The sequence below is a fragment of the Oryzias melastigma genome, linkage group LG9, assembly GCF_002922805.2.
Source record: "Oryzias melastigma strain HK-1 linkage group LG9, ASM292280v2, whole genome shotgun sequence".
Taxonomy (NCBI): Eukaryota; Metazoa; Chordata; class Actinopteri; order Beloniformes; family Adrianichthyidae; genus Oryzias; species Oryzias melastigma.
In genome coordinates this window covers 30,740,804-30,762,024 of record NC_050520.1, presented here as the reverse complement: position 1 = coordinate 30,762,024, position 21,221 = coordinate 30,740,804, and the positions used below count along the sequence as shown (strand labels likewise).

The window sequence follows — 21,221 nt, the reverse complement described above, 5'->3', positions numbered from 1 at the left end:
TCAACCCAAACCTTAAATAACTTTCAATATTTTACTCTCCATGAAAATATATTTCGTCAAAATTATAGGTTAGGTAAGTTAAGGTAACATAACATCTGCCCATTAATAACAATAAAATAAAATGATCTGGTGGGCAGGATCCAGCCCCTGGGCCTTGACTTTGACACATGTGGTTATACAGTTTCCACACATTTATCCAGCTGTCACAATAAACCTTCAGCGTGTGACTCTTGTGCAGCTTTGCATTTTTTATTTGCATGATGAAAACACGTGAAGCAGGACTTAGTTTGTACAGGTTTTACAAGGTTACTTTTTAATGCACACTTTTCAATTAAAAGATTTTTATTCCTTCTTTTTTGAACCATTTAATTAATTAAAAACTAAAGCTTGTACTGTCAAAAACATCTAAATTGAAGCTTTTGGAGTCAATGATTTTCCCCACACCTTGTCATGCTATTTCTAGTTTAACAGACAATGTATTTGCATATGTAAAGTATTTCTATAAAATTATATTTTTTTATCTCTTTAGTTATAACTTATTATAAAGTTAAATTGTGAGGGTTTAATTTGACCAGCTGGTTGTACATTGAAGATTGAAAACTATACCCAAAAATGATGTACATAATAATTATATATAAATCAGTTGCATCATTTTCTAAAACAACAGAACTAACAAAAACATTATTTCATTCATCTTTTTTTTTCAAAATTATAAAACAGCATCCCACTTTCTACTCCTATGCTTCTATGTTTTACATATACATAAAATCCTGTCTACGATTGATGGTAACAGTGTTTTCTGTTAGCAAAACACAATTTTGCTATAAGTGTTACCAAACAATCTCAAACTCACATCGGGGGGCATGCGTCTCTGATAGTGTTTGGGGGGCCGGGCAAAATGTGGAGGTGGGCCAGATCTGCCCCGTGGGCCGTAGTTTGGGGACCCCTGATTTAAAGGACCAAATGAACTTTCAAAATTACATATTATTTTCATCCTCGATTTGGATGTTAGCTTAAATATATACTAATTTAATTACTTATTAATAAGAACTCTTCTGTATTTTCTATGATTAGGTTTATTTTTAGTAAAATTATAAAATGTAGAGATGCTAATCAAAGTAGAAAAAATATATCTCAAAGCATGTCACATTTAGATAGATGTGTGGAAACAATGCAAAAATAATGGCAGTAAGAATGTTATTTAATGTTTGATAAAGTGAAACCATGTAAAGCTGTGGGACACTTTCTGGAATTTTTTTGTTTAGTCCAGACCAGAAGTCAGCAACCTTTATCAGTAAAAGAACCATATTCTACTGATCAAAACCTAGAAATCTGGATTTGCATTCATGACCTTCTTTTTTTTTTCATTAATATATATAAATTATGTCTATTTTATGGCGCAAACAAAAGCAAAAATACTAAAAGAACCTAGCATCTATCAAAAATTGGGTCAGCAGTCTCCATGACTTATTTTATGTTTGGCCATGGAGACACCATGGAGAGATAAAAGAGCCACATGTGGATCTGGAGCTGCAGGTTGCAGACCCCTGGTCCAGACAGTTATATAATATATCTACTTTAGGGCGGGAAAATGGAAAACAAAACTCCACTTTTATTAGAAACACAATAAAAATATTCGGGTTTATCAACTTCAGCAAAAAATATATATTTGTACGAATAAATTATGTTCAGTCTCACATTACTTTGTTTTACCAAAAAAAAAGTAAAGTCGTAAACTGCTTCTTTTAAACGAGTAAATGAACCCCAATCCAGAATGGCGACACATTGTTTTGATAAATTGGCGCTCTCCCTCGCGCTGCTGTTCCCGTTCTGTCCGGTAGGGGGCAGAAGCAGCGCGCCGGCTGACTTTCGAAGGTGCGGCAGGCAGAGGAGAAAACAGACGGGACACCATCACTAGCTAACAAGCTAGTGCCTGCCTGTGACGTCCTTCTTCAAGTCCCGAAGGCTCAACAAACCCCGCCGTCGGATGGGATTAGTTTTAACATTCGCGACGTGTAAATAGCTTAGTTAGGATTTAATATTATATATTTTCCCAACCGCGTGCGTCCGACGAACCTAATTGAGGTTGAACCGGAAAATCCGCTAAGCTAGCTAATTCTACGGTAACTAGCAGGCTAGCTTTCACAGGAGTTAGCGGAAAGACCTAGATTTGACTGAGACGACTTTTAAACGCAGGCGCTCGCAATGGCTGATGTTGACAAGCTCAACATAGACAGTATAATCCAACGGCTTTTAGAAGGTAAGAGAAATGTTATAATTTACGTGTTTTATCGCGTTTTTATATAATATATGAAAATACAAACCGCTAGCGACACCGGGTGTTTGTTTATTTATTTATTTATTTTTTACTATTTCACTCGTTAAGGTCAAAAATATATTTTTACAATTAGCTTGATTCTGTTTTTCTGAGATTGTTTGTGTACCACAAATAGTGTGAGTCTATATCTGTTGTGAAGTGTAGAATGGCGTTTGTAACACACAGCCCCGTGATTATAATGTTCAGACTCTGCGGGTGTTCTTATTATACACCCTGCAGTCATTTAAGTGTCTGTTTCCGTTTGTAGAAGTGTCATCGTATCATTCCATCTTGATTCCGCTAAGTGTTATGCTATGTCAGGTTTGGCGAAACTAAAAGTACAATGTGTTTTTGTTTCCACCAAAAAGATCTGTGTAGTATTAACCATCAGATATATCTCATAACACCTTAAGACCTTAAATTAAGTAAGAATTTTGTCAAAAATCATTTTTATCTGGAATGCATTTGATTTCAAGCACAATATGGCATATTTGTCACAGACTGTAGAAGTCATCGCTGACCTGGCAGGAACTGTATTTTTTTTTTCTGACTGTTGTTTGTGTTTTTTTCCTTGCAGTCAGAGGAGCAAAGCCCGGCAAGAATGTGCAGCTGCAAGAGAATGAAATTCGTGGATTATGCCTCAAATCCAGGGAGATCTTTCTCAGTCAACCCATTCTTCTTGAGCTCGAGGCCCCTCTAAAGATTTGTGGTATTGTTTGTTTGTGTTGCCTATTTAGTGTGTTTTCATTCTCATTTAAAGACCCACTCTGATGAAAACAGGGTTTTTAATATATTCTTTTGGCGTTTTTTTGACACAATGTAGAACAAATGTTTAAAAATATCGTAGTTGTGACAGAAGCTACAATCAGCAGGCCACAAGCTCCATTCTGATGCATCCACTTGCAGACAAATGGATCCATGTACGTCACGTGTTAAAGTCGAGGCCCGGGGGCCAGATCCGGCCCTCTGGGTAATTCTATCCGGCCCTCCAGATCATTTTATTTTTTTGTTATTAATGTCCCGATTTTATCTTGCTTAACTTGTATAATTTTGACAAAACATATTTTTATGGAGAGTAAAATATTGAGGTTTTTTAGTCTTGCCCACAACTCAGAGGTTAATGTCTAATAAACTACTGCTGTTCTGCAGAAACTATGTCCCAGAAAACAATGCGATTTTTAAACATTTTGGCCTTTAATGACCTATTCATAATTAAAAAATCACTAGGAATTCTTTTACAATAGATCAAAAATGATTCGGAGTGGGTCTTTAAACTTAGAGGGGTAGAATGTGCGCTCATCAGTTTGGTTTTCTCCATCATCCAGGTGACATTCATGGGCAATACTATGACCTGCTCAGGTTGTTTGAGTACGGCGGCTTCCCTCCAGAGAGCAACTATCTGTTTCTGGGGGACTACGTGGACAGGGGGAAGCAGTCTTTGGAAACCATCTGTCTTCTGCTGGCCTACAAAATAAAATATCCAGAGAACTTTTTTCTGCTGAGGGGAAACCACGAGTGTGCTTCAATCAACAGAATATACGGCTTCTACGACGAGTGTGAGTGCTTTTATATTGACTTTGGTGACGCTGAAGTCTGATCTTTGCTCAGACTTTCTGTGGCTGATAAAGACGTTTATGGCCGTTTAATTGCTCGTTGCATTAGAAAACATTTTGTCCTTCTTACATAATAGGAAATTGAATAAAAAAAGGCTTATATGGTCACTTTTCAGGTAAAAGGAGGTACAACATAAAACTCTGGAAGACTTTCACAGATTGCTTTAACTGCCTCCCTATCGCTGCAATTGTTGATGAGAAGATCTTTTGCTGTCATGGAGGTGGGTTTTATTTCTCAGTCATAGCAGCATGTTTACATCCTGCACGTTTTTAACAATATTTACACCCAACGTTCCTACTGTGGCAAAGTTGAATGTCGAAAGTAGCGCAGCTTTGACGTCAGTGTTTGTCATTGTGAAACGCTGCCTTTGCAGCTTGTCAGCTAATGCCTGGACTCAGTTGCATGTGATGAGGTCTGACTTCTTGATATGATTCGCTTTGTCATTAAATTTAGGACTTTCACCCGACCTTCAGTCCATGGAGCAAATCAGACGCATCATGCGCCCCACTGACGTGCCCGACCAGGGCCTGCTGTGCGACCTGCTGTGGTCTGATCCAGACAAGGATGTGTTGGGCTGGGGGGAGAACGACAGGGGGGTGTCTTTTACCTTTGGCTCCGAGGTCGTAGCCAAATTCCTGCACAAGCACGACCTGGATTTGATCTGTCGTGCCCATCAGGTAATGGTCACCTCGTGGTTCTGCAAACAGAATAGCAGGAGCTTTGGTACATTGGCAGAACATTGTGATACAGGAACGTCACAACTTGTACAACTAGCTTTCAGGGCCACTGTCTGAACAGATTGTGTTTACTTTTTGTTGTGTTTGTTTTTGACTTTGAAATTTAAATGGTATCAAAATAGATTTTATTCTTGACTCTTGATTAAAAACTCAATAGTAGTGCTGCCACAAACGAATATTATATTAGTCGACTAATCACCGATTATTTTTACCGATTAGTCGACTAATCGGGTCATTCACAGAATGGATATAAAGCACACGTCTTAACCATTATTAGCTTTAAACTAACTAAAAATAAAAACAATTAAGATGATAGTTAATTAAACTTTTAATAAATCGTGCAGCCTCTGTCCTTCATTAGTTTCTGGGATTAAAACAAGATTAAATCAAATGAGAGAGAGATTGATCTTTGACCCTCAAGATGACGTAATAATTTAATACAAATTTTATATATAAAGGGTATATAGGGTCCAAGCTCACCTGTCAAAATTACTTTGATGGAAAGTATATTCCTGATCTCTCTAACGAGGTCGGCGTCTGAAACAAGGAACTATTTTTCACAAAAGATAAAGTTGTGGTTTCACTGACTCAAATAATGAAAAAAGTGCATTTTTTCATTACAACGTTGTTTAACTTTACTACACTCTGACTCCATATAATATAAAGTAACAACTAATCGCCTATTAAAGTTGTAGTCGACTATTTTAATAATCGATTAGTCAAATAATCGTGGCAGGTCTACTCAATAGAGAGCCACATTTCTTTTGGTCACCATTTCACCTCAACTTCTAAATAGAAATTACTTCTTTTATCATAACATTTTTTTTTAAGTGCACACATTAGTTAAGACAGAAGGATATGTGCAATTATCATCAGAGTTAAAACTGAGCTTGATCATGTCAGACACTTTCATGCTGTTTGTATTCTTTTTTCTCCCTCTAACCTTCTTTCTTGTTTCTCCTTCGTTCAGGTGGTTGAGGATGGTTATGAGTTTTTTGCAAAGAGGCAGCTTGTGACCTTGTTTTCAGCACCAAATTATTGCGGAGAGTTTGACAATGCCGGTGCCATGATGAGCGTCGACGAGACTCTTATGTGCTCTTTTCAGGTAAGCTACTTTTATTATTGTTTTTGCAGAAGACGACTTTTACTGTTTCAATAACCAATGTGGTGTCAGGATACTCCTAGATTAAGCATTGCTTCAAAAAAATAATGCCAAAACATCCAATTTTGAATTTGATTTAATAATTTGATAAAGTTCAGTTCAATGTGGATTTAAATTGCCGTGTTTATTTTCATTCCGACACCAATTCTGTTTTTATGCAATCTTTACACACCAAGTGGCTGAAACTAAACTAAAGTAAACATTTATTTTCAACTTTGCCCCATTTAAAGACCTACTCTGATAAGAAAAAAGGTGTTTTTAACATGTTCTTATAGTATTTTGCTGATGATGGACATATTTAAAGTAAATTAATCTTAAAATTGAATTTCTGAGTAATTATTTTTTGAAATCATTGTAAATCAAAGGCCAGTAAAAAATATGTATTTTTTATGGGAAAAAAAGTCTGCTCTGCTCCATTTCGATGCATCCACTAATGCAGGCTAACATTTACAGGCTTGCTGTTTCTAGTAATTTAGGCTTTGTTTTTAAGTTTTTTAGGATATTTTGAAGTTTAGCTCTTTTTTCTGCTAAATGCTAGCTGTTTGGCTAAGTTTTTTTTAATTTTAAGGTTAATTTGGCATTTAGCTAATATTTTAGCTGGGTATCAGCTCCAGTGATTTCAGCTATTACCTTTAGCATTATTAGCTATCAATTTCAGCATCTTCAGCTATCAGCACTAGCATCTTCAGCGGCCAAATTCAGCTTACAACATTCACACTAGAATTATTGTAGGTAATGTAGTTCATAATTATTTTAAAGATAAAGGTTTTAAAGTTTTAAAAATTTGCTATTAGAGTGTTTTATAAATGTTTATCCTGTTCGGCCTGCGACGTAAGCTGTGTTTTGGATTTTGGCCTCCTGTGCGATTGAGTTTGACACCCCTGCTGTAGATGTATTTTATTTTTGTGAGGAAAAAATGAAACGATTCATCCTGATATTTTCTCTAGTTGTCTGTGTTGAAAAATTAGTAAAAAAGCAGTTAGACAGCTCCAGTCGGAGTGGATACAGTTCTGCAGCTGCTGCCTCTAACAGCAACAGCTGGAGGCCTCCTCTGTGGGGTTTACTTTCCAAAACAAAGAAAAGGAAAATACACTTTTTTAAAGCAGAATCCATGTTGCTGAGATCAGTCCCGTTTGAAGCTATCCCACTTGTGTTTATACTTTACTGCAGTGGTTTCTGACAGGCAGAAACTTTTATGTAACAGCAAAGAGGAAATACTACTCTTACTATGTATATCTTACCAGGGAATTATAGTTTGAATAAACATTTGTTTTTTTATTCTCATTAAAAACTGTAAACTAAGAAACGCCCAGGCCTCAAATGACTGTTATGGAGCATCCTGGTGTTTTTGGGGTTAGTATTGTGAGGATGTGCAATAAAACTTTTTACATTCAATTTTCAGATATTGAAACCAGCTGAGAAAAAGAAGCCTAACGGCAGCCGTCCCGTGACTCCGCCTCGCAACATGGTGACCAAGCAAGCCAAGAAATGAGGTGCTGACCAGAGTCCCACTCCTCTGGTCTGCTTTTGTTTTCTGCATTTGAAAGATTGGTTATTCTTCACGCTGCCAATACTGAAGATACCCACTCCTACTCGATGAAAGCGAAATGTTTTATTGTTTTGTCCAAAGGGGTAAATTGATAAGTCACCATGGAAAACCTCAGGTGTTTTGCACTCCATTTGCAGCTAGTCTTTGCCACATAATGACTGTTCAATCAGGAAAATGTAACAATACGGCTACTCGTGCACAGGAATGCCTTTGTCTGAAGCTGTGCACAATTTTTCCACTTTTCCATGTCTCAGTTATTTGTCATCTTTTTTCCTCACTGTCCGTAATAATAAACAATGGCTATAAGTGGAAAGTCACAGACATATTTACCTTTGTAAACTTAATTTACTGTCAGTGTCAAAGAGAATTGACAGGACTGCATCATATTTCTAAATAAGTTGTGCTAAGTTAAATGAATAAGGAAACGTTCTGTAATATCAAAGTCTTTCTAATAAACTTTGAGTGTATTTTGGGGGGGGGCGGGGGTTGATATCTTAATGTTATTTGTTTCTAAAACTTTTATGGCTCTTGATGAAAATAAAAAGTTGAAAACTTCACTGTGTTTGTGCCAAACAAATGCTCATAAATTATCAACTAAAAACAGGACTCTTGAGCCACATTTAGCTCTTTTATTCCTCTATTGTAGCTCTGGTAAAGAAAAATAATTTAGAATGTAACAATAAAGTAGTAAAGTAAAAAAAAAAAAGTATTCAACACAGGGCAGTACATATCAAGTTAAATTAAAGTAGATTTTTGTCCACCATGTACCACAGGAAACCAACTGGAGGTCAGTAAGCACAACAAGAATTAAGGCACTCCGGAATTTGTGGTGGATTTTACTTATTGAACAAATTAAAGCACGTGTTAAAGTCGAGGCCCAGGGGCCTGATTTGGCGTTTTCAGGTTTCAATTTCAGCATCTTCAGCTATCAGCACTAGCATCTTCAGCTGCCCAATTCAGTTTACAGCATTCACACCAACATTATCGTAAGTAATGCTAGATATAAAGTTCATAATTATGTTAAAGGTACGTTTTTAAAGTTTTAAAAATGTAGTTTTAGTGTTCAATAAACGTTTATCCTGTTCAACCCGTGAACTCAGGTGTGTTTTGGATTTTGGCCCCTTGTGTGATTTAGTTTGACACCCCTTAATTAAAGTATATCAAGTGTGCCTTGCGGTTAAAAAATACAGTAAGGAACATTTTATTAGCTCTGATTTAATTTAGGCTGCTTGTTGGATTTACAAATTTATGGCTGAGATGCACTACAAACTATTGAAAACTTCTTTAAGTCTCTGCTGACGTCTCACATTCAGATGATCCAATGTCACAGGAAGTTTAATTTTGAAAGGAACATCTTACAAAAGTTTATATTTAGAAAAATACATTTTTTTGTTTTATTTATGCTCCCCAAAAACAACAGTATATCCCATAATAGTAACAATAACATGAATATAAATCGAATTATTTCACTTCTGTTTCTTAAATAATTCACACACCAAATGATATGTTTTTATTTGGAAACTAGATGTTTTACCTGCGGGTTAGATAAGGGCCATGCTGAAGCTGCTTTCCATATTTGGGAAAGCTACTTGCGTAAAGACGTGTGACGTCAGAGCAGTCACAAGACCGTGCTCGCGCAGCAGAGTGAGTTCTGAGGCCACGCAGCGGCGAGTTCGCAGTTCGCGTGCGAGGATTGAAGGATAGAACATTGCATCATGGTCGTACAGAGACAATCCTGCAGCTGAGTGGAAGACGCGACTACTTCTATCTGGTACATGTTGTAACGTACCAGATAGTCTTACAGGATTTTTTTTGTCTTAGTAGGTAATTTATCCGGTTGTCGGCGCGGTGTGTGGTTAGCTTAGCGGCGCATCTCCAGCCTTCCTAACAAGGCAACATTTCGGGGGCACCAGCGGCGACGCTAAGCTAGCATCCCTGCTAGCTTGGCCGGTGCGCTCGCGCGCAGCTCCCGCGTGGGGGATGTTATCCGTGCTATCGTACGGTAGACTGGTAGCCAGAGCTGTCATCGGCGGACTCTCTCAGACAGACAGCCGCGACTACAGTCTGGTGACGGCGAGCTGCGGCTTTGGAAAGGACTTCCGGCGTGGCATCTTAAAGAAGGGGATGTGTTATGGGGACGACGCGTGCTTCATCGCTCGACATAGATCGGCGGATGTTTTGGGTAAGTGAGGGGTCAGGGGTCACTCCTTGTAACCCATAAATGATCCAATAAATGCTTGATAAACGTGTGTTATTAAAAGAGCGTTCACACTGTGAATTTATGTCAATTATGGGCACTTTTTATAAGCATTCTTGCATGTCTACACCTGAACCTTCCTCCTCTTTAGTGCTGTTGAGTCTTAATCAGTATTTAGCCCAAATACTTGCATAATGCAGACCTTGAAATCTGCATTACTGTAGAGCACATGTGTCAGTCACATAGTTCTAACTTGTATAATTTTGACGAAATATATTTTTATAAGAGTAAAATATTGGAATTTATTTAAGGTTTAAGTTGATTTATTCTGGAATACTATTCATGCTTATAAATTATTCCTAATTATATTTAAAAAGTTCTGGTTTTAAAAATTGGCATTCTTCTAGCTTTTTGTTCTATTTTGGTATTTACTAAGTTTTTTTTTAGGCTATTTTGGGGTTTAGCCAACATTTCATCTGCATGCTAGCTGTTTTGGCTAATTTAGGCTTTTTTCGTTTTTTTTAAGCTATTTTGAAGTTAACCTTTTTTTTTTTTTTTTAGCTACACGCTAGCTGTTTTTTTAGGCTAATTTGGAATTCAGCTGCCTATCAGCTTCAGCGACTTCAGCTATTAACTTCAGCGACTTCAGCTTCAAACGTCACCATTTGCATTTTCAGCTATCAACTTCAATGTTGGCTAAAGAGTTTTCAGCTATTAATTTCAGCATTTTCAGCTATCAGCACTACCATCTTCAGCAGCCAAATTCAGCTTACAGCATTCACTCTGGTATTATCACAGGTAATGCTATATATCTAGTTCATAATTATGTTAAGTTATGGTTTTAAAAATGTAGTTTTCGTGTGTCTAATAAATGTTTATCCTGTTCGGCCCGCGACATAGGGTGTGTTTTGGATCTTGGCCCCTGTGCGATTGAGTTTGACACCCCTGCTGTAGAGTGACTAAAGCACAGGAGCCTTGAACCTCCTAAAACACCTTTTTAAGGCCTTTCAGAATCAGAGCTCCCTAATCAGCCAGAACATAAGACATACTTTGCTCACATAAATCGACTTACTTGGGTAAATCCTGATTAATTGTTTAGTTGTGTCAGACTCGATCAGCTCCTGTCTGAGCTCTGACTCCCGCAGAGGAGATGCTGTCCTTGTATGGGCAGCAGAGCAGATGCTGGCGTTCTGGGAGTAACCATAATAAAGTTTCCTTTCCAGGAAAACCTTGGATCTATCAGACCAAAAGGTCCTCTCCCCTAACGGCATCATCACAGGCTGTTTTACATGGAATTGAAGCTTCAGTTCTGGCCCCTATCCATTTAACAATATTTCAAATTATGTATATTTTCAGATTATATCACATTTGTATATATTTAAATCAGTTTGACACATATATGGCATGCAGGGGAAAACGTGCGTTCTGGTTATAAAGATTGTTTTTGTTCTTTTAATTGAAGGTGTTGCAGATGGGGTCGGAGGCTGGAGGGACTATGGTGTTGATCCATCACAGTTTTCAGGGACTTTGATGAAGACGTGTGAAAGACTTGTGAAGGAAGGACGCTTTGTCCCCAGCAACCCTGTTGGTGTCCTGACGACCAGCTACTATGAGCTGCTACAGAACAAAGTGCCACTATTGGGTGAGTGCACCAATCAGACATAACGACGAGTGCGATGAAAGATGAAAGACAAATAGAGATTTTAGTAAAGAAATTTAGCGTAATTGTCGCCTTGAACGAGGATCAGTGACCACGACAATCGTTCACGTCTGTCAGCATTTGAAAAGTTCATGTGTCATTCCTCTGTTACTCTCAATCTCGCATTTGCAGGGCTAGGAAGGGTTGATGATGAAATCACGTTTTTGGTAATTTTAACATGCTCTTCTTTGGTGGAGGAAATTCATAAAGAAAATTAGGCTCAAAGTTGCACTTCTTAATGTTTCTTTATTCAAAGCTTTGTGTAAACAGATGGATGATGGGAAGTGGGGGCAGGCTTACTCCACAATAACTGTCTCACCCACAACTCGAAGGTTAATTTCTAATGAACTTCTCTGCAGAAAATAGGCCCTGAGGTAGATGTGTCACAGTCGAGGCCCAGGGGCCGGATCCGGCCCTCCGTGTAATTATATCCAGCTATCCAGATCCTTTTATTTTATTGTTATTAATGGCCCCATGCTAGCTGATTTGGCTAATTTAGGCTTTTCTTTTTTCTGTTTTTTTGGGGGGGCTGTTTTGGCAATTAACTAATATTTCAGCTACATGCTAGCTGTTTTGGCTAAACTAAGTGTTTTTTTTTTTTTGTTTTTTTTTTTGTTTTTTTTAAGGCCCATTTTTCATTTCGGTAATATTTCAGCTTCAGCGTTTTCAGCTATCAATTTCATCATCTTCAGCTATCAGCACTACCATCTTCAGCGGCCAAATTCAGCTTACAGCATTCACATTAGCATTATCACAGGTAATGCTATATATCTCGTTCAGAATTATGTTAAAAAGTTACAGTTTTAAGGTTTTAAAATTCAGATTTAGAGTGTTTAATAAATCCTTTTCTTTATGTTTTGGATTTTGGCCCATTGTGTGATTGAGTTTGACACCCCTGTCCTAAAGAATGACAGGTGTTTGCACAGAAATTGAATAGTTAGAATAGAAAAGAACACTAGTGGGAAGGTTTTATAATGGATCAAAAGATGATTGGAGTGAAATTTTAAAGCTAAAGTCTTTTCTGTTTTGGAACCACCAACAGAGATTTTTTCCTGTCTTTAATCAGACTTGCACAAACGCTGTTCTGTTTCACTCTTCTCAGTTTACCAGATAGAAATATTTGCATCATGAGTCAGAGCTGCCCAAATTCTTTGGACAAAATGTGCACAAAAGTCTGCAAATAAAAGCAAATTACTTCTTTTGAAGTGTTTGTCCGTGTTTGTCCATCTATCCTCCCATAAGCTGCTCAGGGAAACGAGGGTAGAGTTCCTGAGTGGTAGCGTGTGCCGTTTGCTGTAAGGAAACGTGAGGAGGAAAGCAGTGAGTCACGGTGCGTGAGGGCTTCTGAAGGTTCATCCCAGAGAACATTTTTTGTGGTGTGCTGGGTGACTCATCCACAGGGTGTGCCCCTATTCTTCCAACACCAGCTTGTTTCCTTTTTCATAGCAGCACCATCAAATCTGGAGAAACCCATAAATATTTTTTAAAATCGTTCCACTCATTGTTGTGAGTTCTTTTGTGCTAACCATCCGCCCATGTTTTCCCCGCTCTCCCAGTTCAGACGACTGACTCACTGTCAGGCTCCCAGAGCTGATGGTTTAAACTCGATTTTCTGGAGCAGAGAAACATGCAGAGCATGCGGGGTATCAGAGAAAACTGATTTAGGGTGACCTCTTCCTTTGTCTATTATTACAGAATTATATTTTGGTGGAATGATCAAAAACACCTGAATTCACCACATCAGGGCTGTCTGTACAAAGAGCTTTTGCTATCAGTACATTTTGTTTATAGCTTTTGAAAGTGTAAAATGATCATTAATGTGGTGTTATAGTGAAGCCAATCAAAATCTATATTTGGTCGTATGGCTGGATTGATCAAATTGATCAATTAATTTAAGTCTAAGCTTAATAGATGAATAATCGATCCATAAAACGAGAGATCAATCTAACGCTTGATGCGGAAGTCCGCTGAGCTTGATGCTAACGTATAATAGGATTTCCCATAGGACGGCTAATGCTAACGCTCAGTCGATGTAAACATTCATTGCAAACTAAATGAACATCTTTATAAACTCACAAGCATGAATTTTTCACTCTTTTAATGAAATATTTTTTAAAGTAACCATTTGAGGTTTAAAACAGTTTTTTGCTCATACTTTCTTCTTCTTCTGGAATAAGGTGTCATGCTATAGCACAATCGCCACCTAGTGGCCAAACTGAAACGTCCTCCAGGAGAAGCAGAACAATTGTTGGAGCTTCTGTTTGAAAGTCCATGTATGGTAATTACATAATTTCACTGATACAGTTTTCAGTATGACAACCGCATCACATTAATATGAATATCTTTAAAACATTTATATAGGTTATTAATGTATTTCTAAACAAATATATCTAAATTCGTGAACTCAAAATTGAATTTAATCTAATTGAGTTGATTGAAAGAATAATAATAAAAAAAAGAATCGTATCGAACCAATCAGGCTCTGGTGAATCTAATCAAATCGATTCTGGAAATTATTGTTGATACTCAGCCGTATTTGTTTATATTGTAATGTGGGAAAAAAATAGCATTACATGATTCCCATAAAGATTTTGAGAAGTTGCATCATTTACTTTGCTTCTAAACTTAACCTTTTATTCTTATCACTTATAACCCTCGTTCTGTTTTGTGGGGTCCACATGACCCCACTTTTAATGTAAACACGCCAAGGATAACTCAAGGGATGGATGAGCTTTAAAGATCTATGTTTTTACTCTTCCATAGGCAGCAGCACCGCCTGCATCGTGGTCTTGGACCGGCAGAGTCACCGTCTGCACACGGCCAATCTCGGAGACTCTGGCTTCCTGGTGGTTCGGGGTGGAGAGGTGGTCCATCGCTCAGATGAGCAGCAGCACTACTTCAACACCCCCTTCCAGCTGTCCATAGCTCCCCCAGGGGCCGAGGGGGCAGTTCTCAGCGATAGGTGAGACACCTCAAATACCCCCCCCCCCCCTTTGGTTTCTTTCTGTCAATGTGTAACAAATGCATCAATGGACAGTACAGGAGAGGTGGCTGCTCTACCTGATCTGTTGGTTTGGATGTTGTTGAACTAAATGACAGTAGAGCTTCCAGGATTAGTCGACAAATCAACTATTAAAATAGTCGACGACTAATTTAATAGTTGTTAGTTTAAATATTAGATGGAGTCAGAATGTAGTAAAGTTAAAAGTTATAATGGCATTCTTTTTGTGTGCTTTTTGGACTATTTTGGCATTTATTAAGGGTTTTTAGGCTATTTTGGACTTGAGCTAATATTTCAGCTACATGCTAGCTATTATAGCTAATTTAAACTTTTTTCAGTTTTTTTAGGCTAATTTGGAGTTTAGCTAATATTTCAGATGCATGCTAGCTATTATAGCTAATTTAAATTTTTTTCAGTTTTTTTAGGCTAATTTGGAGTTTAGCTAATATTTTAGCTACATGTTAGCTGTTATGGCTAAATTAATTTTTTTCAGCTTTTTAGGCTAATTCTGCATTTAACAAAAATTTAAGCCTAGCTATCAGCTTCAGCGTTTTTCAACTGCTAGCTTCAGCGATTTTAGCTATCAATTTCAATGTTTTTAGCTATCAGCACTAGCATCTTCAGCAGCCAAATTTAGCTTACTGCATTCACACTAGCATTATCACAGGTAGTGCTACCTATTTTTAGTTAGCTTAAAGCTAATAATTGTTAAGATGTGTGTTTTACATCCATTTTTCCCATGACCCGATTAGTCGATTAATCAGAAAAATAACCGGTGAATAGTCGACTATTAAATTAATAATTTGTGGTAGCACTAAATGACAGTGACTGCGATCTATGGGTCAATGTAGAACACATTAATTGGACTGTGCAGACAACGCTCGCATCTATGTACAGCTGACTGATACAGTGGGGGCTGGCATTTATTCCTATTTACAGCTGGTAATGGTCGCTCCCCTCCTCAAAACGAGGCAGAATCGGGAGCACCAGAAGCCCTCACAGCTACCGAAAGAGCCATACTTTGTCCCCAGATGGACTCTGCCACGGCCCAACTGGTGTGCTATAAGTAGGGCCTCAGAGTGGGTCAGAGGGCCACGTGCCGCCACGTCCCGTTGCTGCGGCGTGCCATGCAGACGGTCGGAAGACGTCAGTAGAGCGCAGGATGTTTGCCAAGCTTTCCCTCTTACTCAGGTCAAAGTCTGTCAGGCTGATTGGTGAACGAGTGGAGTCAACGGCCAATCCTGCACCGGCAGAAACCTTTTTTCTTGTTCAGCCCTGATCTGAGAGGTTATTTAAGACTTTGTAATGGATTTGGCAGGAAGCTATAAAAGTGTAGATCAGAAGCACATGAGGATTTTTATTTGCTTTAATAGCCCTCAACTCAATTTCAGGTAATCTGATGATCAAAATCTGGTTACTGAAATTATCTTTCTGTTCACTGAACACTAACCTACGAAACAGAACATGCAGCATTTCAAATATAGAAAACTGTTAAAACATGTTGAAGATATGACAGAAATATTTAGCATTTGAGAAATTGACTTTCGCCGTTCATGAGTGTTTTTTCTGACACTTGGACATGGAAGTGATTCATGTTCACGTTCTAATGGGCTGCTAAGCAGATCTACGGGGGGTTCAGCACTTCTGTCCACACCAGACGGGTTGTTGCTGGGAGGAGGGACGGATGATGCTGTTAAAGTTTGTACTGAATAACATTTATATCTGGCCATTTTCCAAAAACAACCTTGACACGAGCAAACCTGAGCTCCTGCCTTCATGTCAGAGCAATGGCAGCATCTTTTTTTAATATGTAGAATTGACTGTTCTTTCCAAAGTTTCTTGCAATCATGTGATGACTACTTGAATGCATTCTAATCTTACAGTTCCTCCTATTCATCAGCAAAGATGAACCAAGAATCAAATAGTATGTTTAATTTTGAAGAACTTAACAGAAGGCTAAAAGTGGAAATTTCATTTTTTTTTTCAACAAAACGTGCACAGAACATTTTAAACTTTCTATATTTTGTGGTCTTAAATGTAGAATAGATTTTCATTTTGTGGAATTCGTAATTATGAATTTGATGGTTTGTGGTTCGTCATTTCCTGCAGCGTCGTTTGGTTGGTGCATTGAGGCTTTTTCGGTTTTCTTCTTTGTTACGTTCAATCTCCTCAGAATCGTGTGGATGTGACGGGTGTTCCTGTTTTGCGGCACCACTTTATTGCAGTCCGTTGCATTCACACGTGTCAAAGTTAAGGCCCGGGGGCCGGATCCGGCCCTCCAGATGATTTATTTTATTTTGTTATTAATGGCCCAATGTAATCTTATGTAATCTTATCAACTAATATATTTTTATGGAGAGTAAAATATTGAAAGTTATTTAAAGTTTAAGTTAATTTATTCTGGAATAATATTCCTGCCTTTTTACTATTCATAATTATGTTAAAAAGTTATAGTTTTAAAAATTGGCATTCTGCTAGCTGTTTTTGGAGTATTTTGGCTTTTACTAAGATGTTTTTCTATTTTGGAGTTTAGCTGATATTTAAGCTAAATCCTAACTGTTTTAGCTAATTTAGGCTTTTTAAAAGTTTTTTTAGGTTTAGGAGTTAGGCTAACATGTACATGCTAGCTGTTTTGGCTAATTTAGGCTTTTTTTTCATTTTTTTAGGCTATTTTGAAGTTTACTAATTTTTTACGGCTACATGTTAGGTGTTTTGGCTAACCTAGGTTTTTTTTTTTTGTTTAGCTAATTTCTTAGCTAAAATATTAGCTGGCTATCAGCTTCAGCGTTTTCAGCTATTGGCTTCAGTGATTTCAGCTGTCAGCACTAGCATCTTCAGCGGCTAAATTCCGCTTACAACATTTGCACTAGCATTATTGCAAGTGATGCTATTTGTCTAGTTCATAATTATGTAATTTTTTTTTACAGTTTTAAGGTTTTAAAACTGTAGTGTTTAATAAATGTTCATCCTGTTCAGCCCATCCTGTTTCAACCTTTTTTGAGCCAAGATACACTTTTTCCTTGACAAAAATTCTGTGGCACACCAGGATCCAAATATGTAAAACAGGAGAAACTGTTGTCTATATTGAGGTACAGTCCCTCCACAATCTCGCGACAATTTTTTTGGAATAATTCAGGCAGAAAAGCTTGAAATTGCGCCTGTTTTTCCTAAATGTTGTGAAAAAAGTTTTCAACAAAATTAGTTGAAAACAGTTTTTTGGATTTTGGTCCCGTGTGTGATTGAATTTGACACCTCTGCTTTAGCAGATGCTTGCGGTTGACAAATAGCCCCAAGATGCACTTCTTTTACTCTTAGCCAGTCATGCTGCCACGCTCCTGACTTAAGCCTCACAGTGTGCTTCCAGACCGAGCATCTGATTGGCTGTTGTAAAATCATATGAGATGATATTTAACACCTAAAACCTTCAGAAGTTAAAACCAATTGCTCGGCAAAGTGATGCTCCAAAAATTCTCCTGCAAGTGTCAGAATCTGTCTGAATGTGTCCATTCTAAAGTCAACATCATGACTGTGTGCAGCCCCGACGCCGCAGACAGTTCCTCCTTTGACGTCCAGCTGGGTGACATCATCCTCACAGCCACCGATGGCCTCTTCGACAACATGCCCGACTACATGATCCTGCAGGAGCTGAAAAAACTGAAGGTGGGTGACGGCATGTCTGACGGCGAGGCTGGAGCGCAGCTACAAACTTAGTGCTTTGTTTTTGCTCAGCAGAACACAAACTATGAGAGCATCCAGCAGACTGCGCGCAGCATCGCAGAGCACGCTCACGTACTGGCCTACGACCCCAACTACATGTCACCTTTTGCACAGTTTGCTTGTGCCAATGGTCTGCATGTGAGAGGTAAGCAGAAAGAGGGGTAAAAAGTGTTCCCTTTTGCTCCAGGCTGATCAATCTGTGTCTGTGCAGGAGGAAAGCCAGATGACATCACAGTGCTGCTGTCCATAGTGGCAGAATACACAGACTAGACCTCTGTCTCTGGAAGTGATGAACTGTTGGTGTCCTGCTGGTCAGGATGAAGGACGGATGCCCTCAGCCGTCCACCAGCCGCTTCCTGTCCTCAAAAACTGTTTACAGGTCCACTTCTCTGAGCGCTTAAGAGACGAGTCACAGAGGAAGGAAACACAAAATCCATTTAGCCTGGTTCCACTGTTGGCATCTTTGCAGTGTCAAGGATAAGCGGTCTCTGGGCTCCACTGAGACGGGAGTCGGGACTCAAACAGAGAGGATGCTGAAACTGAAAACGGGGACAGATGTGACCAGTCAGTTGGGGAGTCTAAAGGAGTAAAACGATGGTGTTAAGAAGGGAAAAGGCCTCAACGAACGGGCTGCTCTGTGCACGCCGATGTCCGCGGTACAAAGATAGGTAGAAAAACTCCTGTGTGTGTTCAGGAAACACGCACAAAAAAAAGTGTACATTTTACACACAGGTGGGCGGTTTCCCCATAAAGATTTCATAGAGGCGACAGCTGCCTTTTCCTTAACGTTGCCGTTTAGGACTTGCACCTATTTTGTTACATAATGGGAGAATTATTTATAGCTCAGAAGCCTCTAGAGCTATATTGTGTCAAACGGATGCCCTCCCCTTTAATCTCATGACTGCTGCTGCTGCTGGAGTCTTGTGGTTGTGCGTGTTGTCTGTACGGACGGGTGGTTGTGTGATGAATGAGTCTGCTCGTCTGTTTTCTAGAAGTAATCTGTGTTGCTGAGATGGATGTGAAGGTTTCAGACTGCTTCATATCCACTGGGCTTCAAAAGTCTGGCAGCCATAAACGCACAAAGCTTAAGGAACATATCTGAAAAAAAAAAAATTAATGGAAGTAGGTCACGTGACCAAATGTATTTCTGTAACTCTTCTCTGTTGTTCTGCTCCGGATTCAACTGTGGTTCACAATCAAGATTTTTTTTTTTGCTAAGGCCACACTGTAGGTTTCGTCTGAATACTGGTCCCATGTCTCCATCCCACCACTACTAACTAATAGTGCTGCCACAAACGATTATTTTAATAGTCGACTAATCGAGTGAAGCGCAAAGTCGATGTAAAGCACACATCTTAACCGTCATTAGCTTTAACTAACTTCTAACAAATCATGCACCATCTGTCTTTCATTAGTTTCTGGGATTAAAACAAGATTAGATCAAATGAGAGAGAGATAAGGAATCTACTTTCCATCAAACTCGTTTTGACAGGTGCCCCGCCCCTCAAGATGATGTAACAATTTAATATCAATATTACATATAAAGGGTATATTGCAGAAGGTGTCAAACTCAGTCGCACAAGGGCCCAAAATCCAAAACACACCTTAGGTCGCGGGCCGAACAGGATAAACATTTATTGAACACTCTAAAACTAAATTTTTAAAACGTACCTTTTTAACATCATTATTAACTAGACATATATCATTACCTGCAATAATCCTAGTGTGAATGCTGTAAACTAAATCTGGCCGCTGAAGATGCTAGTGCTGATAGCAGAAGATGCTGAAATTGATAGCTAAAGACGCTGAAGCTGATATCCAGCTAAAATATTAGTTAAATTCCAGATTAGCCTTAAAAAAACCCTTAGGTTAGCCAAAACAGCTAGCATTTAGCTAAAATACCTAAACTCCAAAATAGCCTAAACAATCTTAGTAAAGACCAAAATAGTCCAAAAAGCTAGCAGAATGCCAATTTGTAAAAGTTTAAAACCGTAACTTTTTAACACAATTATGAATAAAAAAAGCGGGAATATTATTCTCAAATAAATCAACTTAAACCTTAAACAACTTTCAATATTTTACTCTACATAAAATATATTTTGTCAAAATTATACTAGTTAGAAATAAGCACAACATTACATCGGGCTGTTAATAACAATAAAAAAATGATCTGGAGGGCCGGATATAAGAGCCAGATCCGGCCCCCGGGCCTTGACTGGGTCACATGTGGTACATGGGGTCAAAGGTCACCTGTCAAAATCAGTTTGATGGAAAGTATATTCTTGATCTCTCTAATGAGGTCGGCATCTGAAACAATGAACCATTTCTCACAAAAGATAAAGTTTTGGTCTCACTGACTCAAATAATGTAAGAACACAACTTTGTTACACTTTACTACACTTTGACTCCATTTAATCTAAAGGAACGACTAATCGACTATTTTAATAGTCGACTTATCGTGGCAGCCCTATTAACTAATCACTTCTGCGCTTTCCTGCAGTCTAGACTCACAGTTGAAGACAATAATTGTGTTTTTGTGTGTGTGCACTTGCAAAAAAATGTAATGATGTGCCTTGTATCAGGTGATGTTGATACTGGCAAATTCCTACAGCTCTCAACCAACTATGTGCCAGGTGTTGAGAGCAGAACCTGAAACTGTAAAGTAGCCATAAGAGTTCAAACAGCGCGGCTGTCTAAACACACAGGCTGCTTTTTCATTCCCACCCTCCTGAAATCTGCTTCTCTGCACACAGTCTGAAAGATCAGAAACCAAACCATCCTCACTGTTTTTCAGTCTGCACCATTGACTGTATATGAGAACTGGATTTCCAACTAGCTCGCTCCTAGCTGGCGAGAGTGGTTGCCATAGGAACATTGACTCCGACCAGTCACTACTTACTGTTGTCTGCCTCAAACATGGCGAATAGTGAACAATTGGCAATTGAATGCACTTAATTTTCAGTAATCCATTCTCTATGGGTAACATCACACTCACTTGGTCCAGTTCTCTTATACAGTCTGCACTCATCTAGTGGAATGTTAACTAACTGCTGTGTCTGTCGCCACTTTGGCTAGCACTGACAGGGATGATCACACTTAGAATGGAGAGTGTGATCACTGATGACAATCTACGCAGCCTTAGGTAAATGAGGTAAATGTTGTACCACTGTTCTGCTCCCTCGCTCACACCTCCTTTCTGTTCGTCTCCATCGACTTCATCTTCCAGAA

At 38.6% G+C, this 21,221-nt stretch overlaps 2 protein-coding genes across 2 annotated transcripts; both read left to right on the top strand.

Annotated features, from left to right (window-relative positions):
• Nucleotides 1-1,827: 1,827 nt before the first annotated feature.
• LOC112148595 (protein phosphatase 1, catalytic subunit, gamma isozyme) lies at nucleotides 1,828-8,085 on the top strand. Its single transcript, XM_024275834.2, has 7 exons — nucleotides 1,828-2,260; nucleotides 2,895-3,026; nucleotides 3,643-3,873; nucleotides 4,047-4,151; nucleotides 4,385-4,608; nucleotides 5,639-5,773; nucleotides 7,233-8,085. Exons 1-7 carry the CDS (start codon nucleotides 2,206-2,208, stop codon nucleotides 7,320-7,322), a joined length of 972 nt encoding a protein of 323 aa, XP_024131602.1. The 5' UTR covers nucleotides 1,828-2,205; the 3' UTR covers nucleotides 7,323-8,085.
• Nucleotides 8,086-8,981: 896 nt separating this feature from the next.
• pptc7a (protein phosphatase targeting COQ7 a) lies at nucleotides 8,982-19,633 on the top strand. Its single transcript, XM_024275835.2, has 6 exons — nucleotides 8,982-9,561; nucleotides 11,039-11,218; nucleotides 14,039-14,237; nucleotides 17,813-17,936; nucleotides 18,009-18,138; nucleotides 18,205-19,633. Exons 1-6 carry the CDS (start codon nucleotides 9,360-9,362, stop codon nucleotides 18,261-18,263), a joined length of 894 nt encoding a protein of 297 aa, XP_024131603.1. The 5' UTR covers nucleotides 8,982-9,359; the 3' UTR covers nucleotides 18,264-19,633.
• Nucleotides 19,634-21,221: the final 1,588 nt, after the last annotated feature.